Consider the following 15,223-nt stretch of genomic DNA (forward strand, 5'->3'; position numbering starts at 1 on the left):
AATATAGTATAGTATAGTAACCCGTTGCAACTTAGGCCATTTGGTGGTTTTTCAACTGTAGGTTTGGTAAACACGTGTGTTTTATTTTTGCAGAATTTCAAATTGGCCCCCGTAGGTTTATGGCATGCCCGGTCAGAGGATGACGGCCTCTCTCTCTAAATCAGGGGTGGCAAATAGAATTTGGTCAACGTGACAATGATTATCACAAAATTAAAAAAAAAAAATAGAGTCTAGACAGTTTCCTGCCCAGAGAGAGGAGCCACCCGTAGTCGAGATTCGAACCGGGGACTTCTTCTGAATGCGATTTGTTATGTTGCATGTATGCTAGAGAGATAGTGGAAACATATACTCTTGTATGCTATTTGGCTATAGCTAATGAAAATAATACCATATATATTATACATACCTAATAAATATATGATATTATCTTAAATATAAATATTATGGTACGACTGTTGTGTATTTGTGATCTTACACTCAAACAGCTGTAACAATTGAAATGGAATTCCAAAAGGTAAGTTTCTTTACTAAAATGTGTCGGTACTGATCAATAGGTATTCCATTTTCCGGGTTTTAATTTTCATATAGCATAAATATTTTACTTTTGTTACCAACATTTAAAAAAATTAAGCACTCCTATAATAATGCATAAAACTTGATTTATAATTCTATAATCATCACATTGCACATTTTGTCTGATACAAAAATAGTATAATCAGTAATTTAAGATTTCTAAGAAACTACCAGCCTAATTGTCTAGTGATACTAAAATAATAGTGGGGGACTGCGGTCTACGATTATTGCATGTTTTAGTTTACCATTAACTATTAAGAGATGTATGCTGATATAATGTTATTTCTTTTATAACTGGGCCTTTAAATTGCCTATTACTTAAAATCACTGAGGCCGATTTTTATGCCAGTCTGCCTCAGATTATAAATACAATTTATATACAGTACTTATTTATTACGTATCAGAACGAATATTATTCAGAAAAACTTATATACAATATATTATTTTAAATTGTGTAGCTCAAAAGTTTCAAAACTAGGTGGCTCACGACTGTATGCTATCACAGCTAAATGGATCACCACGGGGGTGCCTGGCCACCCCTCTGCCCAACTTACATCCACCACTGAACGCGGTCTTCAATAAGTTTTGGTTTAATGCTTTGTATTGTACAATATAAAATAAAAACGTATGGACTATTTTATGTGACACTCGCTTTTATTTTACACTTATAGTCATAAAAAAACCGGTCCCCGCAGTGGATACTAAATTATGGTTGAAATATTGAAAGAATGGCGTTCCAAAAACTTCAACCAATCATATAGTATAAATATTATCTTATCATATTTGTGCTCTTCGGCCATTGTCCATCAACGGATAGACACGTACACGTCTATGCAGTTGCGTCATTTATTTTCATGACGAAAGTTTTGATCAGCTCATATAGCTGAACCAAAAAAAAACAAATTGCTATTTTCTCACAAGCTTGTTAGATTTTTAGCTTGATACAAATCTCATCTTACAGAATTTTATATGCGTTTGAGGCAAAATAATCATAATTTTATAGCAAAAATGACCCAGAGAATCTAAATAATTATGGTGCCGTAGTTTTATATTTTTTTTGAGGGACTGAACAAATTAAATTATAATATTATGAAACACAATTATTAAAACGTAATTAAAAAATCGAAAATGTCTAAATAGGTAGGTAACTGCTATTATAAAGTTTTTTTTTCGAAATCATGGATAAATTTAAGTGTGTTCATTTTTTTTAGAATTTCTATAGTATTAGAGTATATATTTGAACTAAAAAAACTAGAAATATAATTATTATCGTGACATTAGTTTTCTAGTGCTTAAACAATATTATGTTTCTTCGAAAATAGAAAAATCATAGTCATGTTCTTTCATCACCAAATGTCCCAACAATTGGACTGCTTTTACGACGCTCACCTTGCTCCCCTCAAATGACGCCACTGCGTCTATGTAAGGTTTAATATTATAATTATTTTTGTGTTGTAGTAGGTAAAGGTGTACTAATATAATAGATAGTAGGTAATAAAAAAAGTGATTAATTAAAAACTTTAAATTGATTTTTTTTTCTCACAATTATACACTAGTAATTAATTAATAGAGAACTTTGTCAAAAGTGTAATCATAACATTATTATCATAATTATGACATTTTAATCTAGTAATTTGTGTACATGTTTTATAGATACACGTATGTAAATATAGGTAATATATATATATATAAATTGTACAACAGAATTTTTTTTCAAACATTTCGTTTACAGTGAGTCGTGTTAAAAAAAAATAAAAAAAAAAAATAAAAAAAATATATAGGTAGGTAATATTAATAATAATGAGAAGTGCGCGGGGCGATGTTGCGGGAATGATGACTGCAGTGCGAGGGGGTGTAGGGATTGAGGGTTAATGGATCTTCCACGTTGCCCTCGTCATTAAGCTTTGGGTTTTTCCGTGGACGTGGTGGTGGTGCTGTCGGCGCCGCCATCAGATGATTCTGGGTTCTCGACCACTGTAACCTCTGGATATTCGAGCTTAACGCCGGGCTCGCAGTCGAATACGGGACAGCATTCCGGGAAGCTAGCTGTCTTGTTGGTCTTTTCGGACAGCTTGCACTTGGGGTTGGACTTGGGGTATGGACCACAGTCCTCGACCAGCTCCAGAAGTCGGTCAGTGCCTTCGCCTTGCACGCAAGTAGAACGTCCGCAGAACGGCGATAGCTCCCATGTGTGTCCTGGCTCCACGGTGGCACATTTGGTCGAGGCGAAACATAGTCCGGGGAAATCTGTGAGGGCAGATACAAGTTGTTGTCACATTATTATATCATTTCATATTTGTGTATAGGTATTTTTAAAATTTTTCAATTTTGATATCCAATATTCTAGTTGTCAGTCTGCCTAAACTTCGTTTTTTTATCCCCATAAAAGTGTTAAATACTTAAAAGTTATAACCTATTATATAGTGATCAAATGTTTACGAGTATAATAATATAATTATACGACATAATATTATAATTTATAATAAATGTATAGCTATATATTTTACTTTTTCTATCTTTTTAAAAATTCCAATCTGCGTAACAGTGATTACTATATATTTTGCACTTTATGTAGATAACATTGTGTAAAATAAATGCGAGAAATGAAATTAAAATTTCAAATAAAAAACTTAACGTCCTAACTGTTTTGGTCCATGCAACAACAGATAGATTTAAATGGTTCAATGGTATTTAATAAGAACTTAGGAGTACCTGTCTAACATTTTGAGCAGGTAGTAACCTATATTACGGTAGCACTGTAGCAGACAGCAGTAATGATTATTATCACGGTCTTAGATTATTATTAACTATGTAACAGGCTGATAAACTAATTTTATGATTTATCATTATAATTTTATTCTGTTCATTTTATTGTACTCTTATAGTTTTATATCAGGTTAGAACGTGTCTTTAATAAGCCACAGTTAAAAACAACAATGTTCTTGAGATTTCTATTTTGATTTGCGTAAAAATCGAACCTGTATCAAAATAGGATTTGCTGTTAATGGAAAGCGGTCACACTTCCTCGGCTCAATTAAGGCTATAAGGTATTGTTTTTATGGACAACAAACCTTCGCGTTTATCTAACTGTATATCTACTAAGCCGGCAACATTTTAGTGACAACCAAACATGGAGAAAATAGGTACTACGGTGACGTGGTGTGCAAACGTAGATTGCGCGAAAATGGCAACAAAAATTAGTAGCTATGCGTGGGACAAGGTTAAACGATCAATATCTTGATATTTGATAAATTTATCTATTATACGTTATCACGTTAAGGTTAAACGCAATAAATTCGATGGATTTAAAATATTTTAACAAACCTCTTAGGACATCGGCTGGTATTAGCCTGCGGTAAATTCTAATCGATCCTTCGGCTTCCGGTGCGGGTGTCGATGATTTTTCGTCAGCAGATAGTACAATCGCAGCCACTCCCAACACCACTGCCAAAACGCTCAGTCTGTAATCCATTTTGTTTTGATGGGTAATACTGAAAATAAAATAATATTTATTTCCACATTTTTTTCTCATTATAGTGACAATAATTCTAGAATATTTGTTTTTAATTACGTGTCAGACATAAGATGTCTACTAACACAATATATTAAACGGAACATGTTTGTTAAATGTTATGTATATTAAATTTTCAGTAAATTAGTAAAATACATAAACATTGACATTTTATAATACCGAAAATATTAACTGTTTACGGATGGTGTATAAATATTAAATATATAACTCTAGGTAATTATTAATATACCTACCCGTGGAGCATACACATACTACCTACATGAGAAGTACCTACATGGCAGCCGATATTAGTGTTGTAGATATTTGAAATTTAATTTAAGTTATTGAGAGAAAATCTAATAGTGACATCAATTATTATGTGTCATGAACATGACTTGAATTAAATTGGTAGCTAGTAGAATAGCGTCAGTTTATATATCTATACAAAATGGCCTTATTCAAATATTCAATTAAACGGGTGTTACGAATAGAAATCTAAAATCGTGAGTGGAAATTACGATAATATGAATATTGAATAGATAACATTGTAACAATAAATGTTTGTTATCGAGCCAATAATGTTTTAACTTTAAATGAACAATTATTTTAATAAACATCACCTATAGGTAGGTAGGTACTTAAATTAGTTATTTCTTGTCATTCGATCATGGCTGTCCTGCACTACCGTATTAGGTTATTCGCTGGGGCCCCTCAAATTATAAATGGAAGGCTTCGTTAACTCAATAATTTTTATTTGCAGTTACACTCTGCAGATAATACATATTGATTTATTTTATCAATAAGTAATCAAAGCTGGGAAATTAAAAGTAAAATCATCTTATTTAAGTAGTTTTTGTTGGAAAAAATAAGCAATTTAGAAGTTCAGTTTGTTTTACTTAACATATAAATTGTATTAGAAAATTTTTTTTTTATTTTTCATATTAATAAGTTCGGTACAAATAAATATAAAAATATTTATAAGCTTTAATAAGTTTAACATATTTATAAATTATAATCGTGGCAGCCAAAGCTAATGAATCAAACATATTCAACCATTGTAAAACTACCTACAAGACAAATAGTTGAGTAATATTATTTTTTGAAACTCCGTGCATTGATATTTTATTCAACCGAAATATATACCTAGGTAAAATACTTTTTTACTCAAGTAACTGTCTTGTTCAAAAACAACTCGTTAAGTTTACATTGCAGTAAAAAGTAATTTGTTAAGTTAAAAGTTGTACGAGAAGCAAAAACTTTTAACATTTAAACTAGGTAGTTTATTTCCAGCCTCGAATTTAATGATTAACAATATAATACATTACTGCAGTGGCCAGCGACATAATATAATAATTTAATTTGTATGTTTGAGTTTGAACGTCTGAATGGTTCGAACACAATAATAATTATTAGAAGTTCAAAACCAACAATAAAACTTAAGTGTAGGAAGTCCTAATATAAATGACAAAATATGTCATATTCGATCACTATTTACTATTTCACTATTAAGTAATGATTTCGTTAAGTCGGTGGCAAATTCGGGTCGTTGAGAACCAAAGTTGTTTACCCCAAATATTAATCTATACCAATAAATTATACGACACCCGTTCGTTTTTGAGTTTAACAGTTGCTCCGTGTAAAACATTTCTGACTATACATAAAAGGCAATATTTGGCAAGATGGTGAAATCGAAAGAACGCGTTAAAATGTAAAACTTATTAGGACCAACTACGATCATTGTATAGGTAGTAGGTAAATTTATTTATATGCGTATTGTGTATTCGTAGTATTTTATATTACCTATTCTGTAAGATTATATGTTACTAAATATGTGTGCGCACAAGTGTCCTCCGTCGATTCGCGAAATATATACAGCGTCGATATGTATAATATATTTTTCAGTAATAAACGACTATACTTTCCCGTCATTAATATTTATGTATTATTACTATTACTCGGGTGAGAATACAGTGAAAGGTTACAACAATATACGTATGCTGTTTAGGTATAATATTAATATTTCATGTGTGTACCTACGCGTCTGAGTCATCGCACCCGTCAAATACGGTTGTTAACCCTCTTCGATCTGTGTTTATTTAGGAACTAATCTCTATGCAATAACGTCTTGCTCTTGATCGACATCTGTTCAAAAATACTGGTCCGAAAATTATCGTTGGTTCAGTGAGTTGTTTGTATTATATATATATATGTATATATAAGGGTAATGGGCGCTAACCGTCTATGAAAATAAATTGAGCACATGTCCATCTAAAGTTTAAAGTTTAAATACTTCTTGATAAAAAAAAAACCCATCTACTAGTCGTCAATACTAGCTCACTTCTGAGTAGACGTATCTATTTATTTTACTATAGTGTACTTGGCCCTGGGTAATACTAATCAATATGGTCATGTTATACCTAGTAGTACATTTAACTCGATTTACCAAAACCGATCGGTTTAATATTATAATATTTATACGCATATATATATATATATATATATATATGCGAGTTTGTGCGTGTGCGCCTTTACACATATATATCTAATAATATATTCGAATGCGTGTGTGCACAACGCTTTCACTTCCAGGAGATAAAATCAAATCACGTCCACTTTCAAGGACCAACTGTATATTATGCAACTTCCTTCAAGGTTTCAGTTTCACATTTAAATTAGTGAAATTATCGTCTGTTTCGAACTCGCTCGCTCGCGTTGCCGTATTTCTGCGGTTCACTGATCGTCCTCTCCTTCTTCTGCAACGAGTTGTAGACAAATTGATTTTTTTCCCCTATTGGTAGCCGGTAGGTATAACCCGCGTTTACTGCCATGTTTTTAACATCTCCGACATTACGAAATCGACTTGAACAAAATCGGTTTCCGCCCGACCATGTATAATACACCTACCGTTCTGGTTTCACACTCGTTTCGGTACGGCTAACTGATGTTATTAACTATATTATAATAACAGGTATATACGACATTGTTTGCGTACGATTCTTGATAAACGTTTATGGATAGGTGGGCAGTCAGGCCGGTACTACTGTTTTTCCCGTAGGTATGATTAAGATTTTAGATTGCAGTTTGCTGCAGAGAGGGTCTTACTGATCTTCAATCCACTCTGAGTGCATTTCTTGCTATAGTACGTATATATATATATATATATAATATATAATACGATTACATTGACTCTGTAGCCTCTTTTATGTAGGTATACATCGGTATACGGGGCGGGTCACCGAGTTTTCCTAATTTTCCATATAGCTAACACAGTAAACCCCGTGCAGTATATTGTTCTAAAATAAAAGTGCTAGAGATCCAGAGGGACTACAATATTTATTATATGAGCCACCTGTTTGAAATATATTGTTGTCGCAAACAATCTCGACTACAGTCTCCTTTTTTGCTTATTATGATATTATATTATATTGCATAGTGACTAGGCTAGGCTTTAAGTATAAATAATAATATTATAGTTCATTGGATCGATGAATCAATTTGGCCGGGCCCGTTCTATGTTCTAAAGTGGAACTTGTAAAATTGTTTAAAATTATTGTCTCTCAATAACGTACATATGCGCTAGAGCTTAGATTAGAAAGGTCGAATCGGCGATAGGGACGAACTTGCCCAGGAATGGATCGACTAATTATAGTGTCTTGAATATTCCTTAATAAATAATAATTATTGATTTTAAAAATTATCCTTCCTCGAAAATCTGCAGAGCTTATCGACATATCGACATGGACATCCTTTTTTGGGCAGTAGGGGAAATTCTTTAAAACAAGCGTATCGCATGGATACCTAACCTAACCTATAAAGTATGCGACCCCTGCGTTGAAATTTTGAATTATCTCTTGCTGGGACCTTGCAGACTGCATTATAACAAATAAGTAATAACAATAACAATAACAATATCCGATACATATGTAAATATGTAATGCTCCGCACCCGTGCACATATTATGTATAATATACAATATAGTAGATAGGTACATTGTACAAAGTGGACAAAAAACGACGGTGTACGTATGACATAATATTATAATATATTGTTATATTATTGTAGTAGTCTGTATGGAATACACCGCGAAGACGACCGTCCGAGATGTTCAAGAGAAATTCTGCATAATGACATGTTATATCATACTATGCAGGGGCAGACTTGTTTTCGAGGACGAATCCTCGGGGTCGTCGTCAATCGGTTCCCGTCGCCGGCGGGCCGTGATGGCGACGAACAGTTTTCGTTATTTATTTTTAATTGTTATTATTTTCGTTCTTCTGGCGAGATGCGACACCGAAGACGGTGACTAGAAAATCCGCAGAAAACCGTGTCCGGTTTCTCTTTCTGAACGCGGACTTGAGAAAACAGTTTCCGGTTCCATTAATCGTTTTATTTACGGTAGGTACGATTTGCGCGCATTTTGGGTACCGACAAATGATATCTGGACGTATAAAATACAATAATCATCGACGCGGTGGTAGATATAAAAGTAAGTAGGAAACAGTACCGAGTATACCGTGGTATACGTTTGATGATATAGGTACACTGGTACACACTAAAACGTGCGTTGAACCTTGGTCCAAATCCAATCCTATGTATGCCGTCGTCATTGTGCAATACGTATTCGTCTCGTCATACTCATTGTTGTTTCGTCGACCGAGTCGAACGACTGATAATAATAATAATTATTATTATTACTCATCGCCGCACGCGACGTTGTCTTCGTTACGTATTATGATTTACAGGTAATTAGCGCACGTGTCCGGCACTCAGCCGAAACCACCGATTTCGATTTTCACGGTCATTATAATGTATATTATTTTCATTTATTATAATATACGTACGATGTACCTATTGCTGTGGTCGGCGTGTTAAAAAATATTTTCGCGCGATATGGTTAGGTAGATAAGTAGTGGTTATATTTAGTTTTTACCATTTATTCACAAATATTGAATGGTACTTCATTATGCAGCGGTGCAGTCGATGTTCTGAGGTTTTTTTTTGGTTTCCGATCGGGTAAACGCATACCTAACGAAACGGAAATCTCAAAAACATTAGCATTTCGTTTGGAACGACTTATTGCGTTAGTTCATCTTAAGAGAGAAAAAAAAGTGTGCGAGATTTAACAAAAGTTAGAAAAAATTAATTTGTAGGTAACAATAATTTATAAACTTTGAATTTCTGAAATAAATTTTTTTCTTGGATGTAAGCATGCCGTCTTTACAATATGACTTATCAACAATAATGAAAATTATAGTAAAAGTGTAAGACTGTTTTTATTGTTGTTTAACAATACTTCATCCCGCTGTCTAAAGAAGTAAAGAATACATAATTTTTAATTTTCATGTCCATTGATATTTCAACCAAAGAAAAGGCGCTATTTATTTTGAATTAAAATAGAAAGTGTTTTCCTGAAATGTGTTATGTTTGTAGGTGAATTATGTATCGAACAAGTGGTTTACTAATTATTGTCTATTAGTATCTATTATTATTAGTGGGTATTGGGTTGTACCTCCATACATAAGTACATTATTTATGCGTATATTTTCATATACAGACACTATATTATAGTAGGACACAATTGTTACGAACTCTATAGGCTTATATCCAACAATAATTGTAGGATCATTGTGGAACGACTGAAAAACGAATGGACTTCAGATAAATTATTGATTAGAATACTCACAAAATTGATTAAAGCTATGTCTGGATATGTTATAATTTATAAATGACGTGTAATTGGGAATCAAGATTTTCATAAACAAAATGTAACTGTAACTCATGTTACGAACGTTACGGCTATAAGTGCTATTATAGCTATAGCCTATATTAGGTACATAAATTGTAATTTTATGATAGAAATTAAATGTGTTACATAGACAAAATACTTTATTCCATCAAATCTATCAACAAGAGCGATATAACAAGATATTATACCATGTTGCTCAACAATGTATTAATTTAATGGTTCAATAAAATTTAATGGGCCACTAAATCATGTTTAAGGGACCATTAGCTTACTATTGATTCGTTAAATGTTAATGATTGTTCATGCAACCCGGCATTAGAATTTAGATATTATCATAATATGAAAAAGCTATAATAGTGTATAGTAGCAGTTAAACGGATTTGCGACGTCAAAATCCAACCATGTATTGTTTATGTATGACTTCATCTAACTTTGAAATTTATTCTATTCTTAAGGAACATTTTCTAATAGTAAATTAACTAGTTATATTTTGTGTTATACTTTTATACAACTTAATATAGGTATTACTCTTGTATATTAAATATGTAGATAATATAGTGAACATACAGAATATATACCTCGGTAACCTCATACCGCTCATTTCAACAAATAACGGATGCTAAGAATTAGCAAGTAAAACTAAAGTAATTATTATTGCATGGAAATTTTAACAAAAAAAGTATTTCCGTGTAAGTACAGTTGTACAAACGTGGTTTTTTAGTGTGAAATTTTGAAAACATTAGAATAGATCGTTATGAAACTTAAATAATAACAATTACACTATAAACAAACAGTAGGTAGATATCACCTTCAAAAAAACTAATCACCTACAGTATTCATTATTATTTCTAAAACGCCCTGCTGCTTACTATGGATTAATGGTATTTTAATGTTCCTTTATTCTCGATCAGGATATAATTTAAAATTAGAATGCTAACTATTTCAATTAGGTTTATGCAATAAATACATTATTATAAGTAAATTAATAATTAAAATAAAACCTTGTACATTTAATTTAACATTGGATAATCATCATTATAATCACATCATAGGTATGTAAATAAATATTTAAAAATAATCACAGTAATCATCATATTATTGTAAACAACGTTTAACAAGTTTTTAAATATATGTTTGTTTTGAAATTGATATTAATATAATTTCTAGAATAATTATTATCCTAACTTTTCATTATTTTGTTTTTCCTGGGTAAATTATAAATTATAATAAGACTTAAAATCGTTAAAAAAAATATAATATTACATACGATAATACACATATAAAAATACGATATTTTTAGCTTAGTGAATGTTCTGATGAGTATTTCACTGTTTTTTTTATTTCATATGGTAAATGTTATTACAGTAATTACATACGATAATATATGTATACAAATACTATATGTTTAGCTTATAGTTGATAACTACTTAACGATTTGACTGTTTTTTTTTTTAAAATTCATACAGTAAATAAAATTAAATGAGTTTACATTAGAAGTAAGTACGAAGTAAGTATAACTTTTCGGGAGCAAAAATGCAAAATATAACACGATAATATAAAAAAAAATAGCCATTATTAGCAGTGGTACGCCGGCATTACAAATAGATAAGTATAAATGTATTTTATTATAATGTCGAATGGTTTTATTTATCGTTATCTTAAGATTGTGTTTTTATTTAAAAGATTTTTGATAGGTAATCAATATTTTTATGTTGACTTGCGTATAATATAATATATTATAACTCGACTCATAATATTCCTTCTAAATTAAATATTTTAGATTTTTATTTCTTAATAATTGGCAGATTGAAGCACTAAAAAAAGTATAAAATCCAATTACCTAACTAAATTTTTATTCAATAAAATGTTTACGATCAGCTGCTAAAGATTGATTAATGTATGCTATCGGCAAACATCATATTGGCTTTGTTGATTTGCAATCAGTGAGATAAATAGTAGCTAGATAATAATATTATAAAATTAAAGTATTAAAAAATTAAAAAATTCTAAATCGTAAAACATGTAATATAACAATATAATGCACATGTCTAGTTCAATCGCGGCTGACACGCGATATGTGCATTATGGTGCATTTGTATTAAAAGCAAAAAATAAAATATGAACACACAGCTATTATAGCTTATACCTACTACCAATATTGCACGAAAATCTCGCGTACCTATTTCAAATTCAACGACGTTAACGACACGTATGTGTAGTTATACACTTATACGGACGCGTTTTTTATTTCGAAAATCCGCAGATTCACTGTAAAAAGATTAGCAAGATAATGTACGGCGTATTATCTAATAACCGGGACGTTAAACCACTCGAATGACCGGAGAAAACTATTTTTTTTTAATATATAAGATAGTGTAATTTTTTCCCAAGCCATAATATAATCATATTTACCACAGGGTACCTATATACAATTAGTTTGGGAGGAGGGTATGTTTGGTGTTTGATCCATAAGTGGCGATAAATACAAGTTTTTATCCAGTGTTATTTTATTGTCGAATGTCAAAGACGGTTAGACAAGACGTAACTACGTTTTACACGATCCAAACGATCCTTATAGGCGTAGTTATTATAATATAATAATATGGGACGTGAAGATGATAAATTAATATTATAAGTATAACGATGTGAATAAACAATAATAATTATTATTACAATAACCTTAATAGTAGGTAGGTACATATAGTATATTATATACTTACAAGAAGGTGTCTGTCGCCGAGTTATATAGCAGAGCTATATGTATATAATATGTAAATTATATATAGACGCGGGTAAGTCGGGTCCGGCGGGTGTGTTGACCGGGTGGCGCAGCTTCGGACGATGTCTGTGTGTGACAGGTACGGTGTGCAGCGGTCGGTGCTGTTTTAAATGAACCACCTCAAGACCACGTCTGATTGTTTTATATAGGTACATACAGGTGGCGGGGCGGGGGTGGGGACGGTCGAAATCGCGGCGGCGGAGGAGGCCGCCTTCGCAGTGCATTATTATTATTATTAGGTATTATTATTATTACTGCTGATGGTCGGCCGCGGTGGGGAACTTTGGTTTCACTCTTCGCGTCGGGCAATAGGTACCTACATTGGATATTATTTTATTTTTCTTAGAAATTACGAAAATAAAAGTACTTGTACTCGCACATGTATTCAGATCAAGGTATACATCATTATTATATTTCGTATAAGATACTTATTAATTATTATAGGTACATCTTTATGCAGAGGGCTAACTTATTTTTATTCCTGGTTTTAAATTTTGTCAGTAGTGTGGTGAAATATATTTTTACTACGGATCTTTGCCCCAACATTTTTACTATATAATTTTATCAAGACCTATAGATAAACATTGTCGTTAATTTGTACAATTGTACCCATTATACATTATACATTTAGCATAAACATCACATAGCACACAAACCACCAACCCCACCAATTTTTTTTGCATTGAAAGTAAGTTAACTCCACGCAACTGAGTATTTCTATATTGTTTAAAATGTTAGTTGTACCAATCATTTATAGCTTCATTTGTCGAGGCAATTTTTTCTGGATGACTGAACTAACCATACTTGCACTACGGCTACACAATGAGTTTTACTTTTTTATTCACCTAAGTCAGTGAACAATATTTTTTATTTTTATAGTGTTTGAAATTGATAATATTTTATTATATAAATATATATTATTTTGATTTTAAGTCAAGTTATATTGTCTATAGCTCTGTTGTTTTTCTATATAATGCGTTGTTGTTGTTTTTTTTTGGTTGTAGGTATTTTTAATATTTAATGTTGTATTTGTATCTACAATCTATGTATATGTATATATGTTATCATATGTATGTACTTAGTATTATCTATCACGTCTTATGCGTATATTTGTGTGTTTTTCTCGACTCTCGTTATATTTTTTCACATCGTCATGTCGGCTACTATTACGTTTTCTATGCACGTTCATGAATTATTTATGTGTATATCAATTCCAGTCGGCTGGAGCTGCTTGTTTAAATTATGAATTATGATCATTATTATTATGTATTACGCATGGACTTTTCAATGAAATGTTAAGATATTATTGTTCTGTTGATGTGTAATATTCTTATTTATTTAATTTTTCATTGTACCTACAATGTATTTCTACACGTGTGTATAAAATATATTATATACATATATGTCCTATTTATATGATGTGTATCATGTATGTACATGCAACAATGCAAATTAATGAAAATAAGTATATATTGAGTTATTTTAGTCAAATTTATAAATTAATTGTTAAAAAAATATATTTAACTCCATATTTTTTTTTTTTTTTTAATTTCCACCTGTCGTATATAATATGGTGATTGTGTACCTATAATATTTTTGTTTATCAATCGGTTTGTTCAATATTCATCTATTAATGCATCGCTATAGAAATTATATATTTGGCAGTACGATATTTTTTGTCTAGTCTAAATCATCAACATTTTATTTCATCAAGAAAAATTGTTTTTTTTTATTTATGATTGTTGTGTTAATTACTAATTAAATAAATAATATTTGATTATTTTTTAATATTCATCACGTTTTGGATATTCGAGTATAATTGTATAAATATGATTTCAACTTACCGTAATATTTTTATATGAGCTGGTAAAAAATTTTTAAAAAAAACCTCTATTAATATACCTGATGCCCACCCTTGTAATATTTGAGTATATTAATAAAATATGGGTTAAATATTAAATCAACGATGATAATAGAAACAATAACACCATAGAGATATTACAAAAAAATTAAATAATAAATATGTAATAATAAACGTTATATAATATAATTTTGTTAGCGTTTGAGCGTATACTACTTGTTTATTTCTAAACCGTACGAAAACTTTTTATACCCAATTATTTGTCACAGATATTATTGTTATATTTTATTATGCTCGGGTAGATTCTTGTCTATTATTTCTTTTTCAATGGAATTATTAATTATCATATTTTCCAGTTGTGGTATGAACCGAGAACAAAAAATGTCCAATAACGACCTTGGAGACAATGATTTATTCCCAATTATTTTATGTAGTAGTAACAACTATAAATACGGTATGGTTATTGAACAATCTATATCTACTGTACAAATGACCCAGAATGTACCTAATCCGCATCATTGTTGGTTGTAATTTTTTTTATAGCTCGTGGTTAATCTATATATTATATTTTCCTTACGATTTTGTTTTTCACAGAGTTCTCATTTACAGAATTCAATACCCAGCTAAATGTACCTATACATTTACACTAGTTCAATATTATTTATTACTATTATGCATTTTGTTGCACAATAAAAAAAATAAACCCATATAATATATTATCTGTTTATGTAAATGACGCGCATCGAATTTCGC

At 30.9% G+C, this 15,223-nt stretch overlaps 1 protein-coding gene across 1 annotated transcript; it reads right to left on the bottom strand.

The window, feature by feature from the left end:
* Positions 1-2,084: 2,084 nt before the first annotated feature.
* LOC100167365 (CG31997-like) lies at positions 2,085-12,726 on the bottom strand. Its single transcript, NM_001162786.1, is given in 3 exon segments — positions 2,085-2,820; positions 3,898-4,064; positions 12,551-12,726. Coding segments are annotated over 2 exon segments (498 nt in total). The 5' UTR covers positions 4,046-4,064; positions 12,551-12,726; the 3' UTR covers positions 2,085-2,470.
* Positions 12,727-15,223: the final 2,497 nt, after the last annotated feature.

This window comes from Acyrthosiphon pisum, chromosome X (assembly GCF_005508785.2).
Source record: "Acyrthosiphon pisum isolate AL4f chromosome X, pea_aphid_22Mar2018_4r6ur, whole genome shotgun sequence".
NCBI classification, from domain to species: Eukaryota; Metazoa; Arthropoda; class Insecta; order Hemiptera; family Aphididae; genus Acyrthosiphon; species Acyrthosiphon pisum.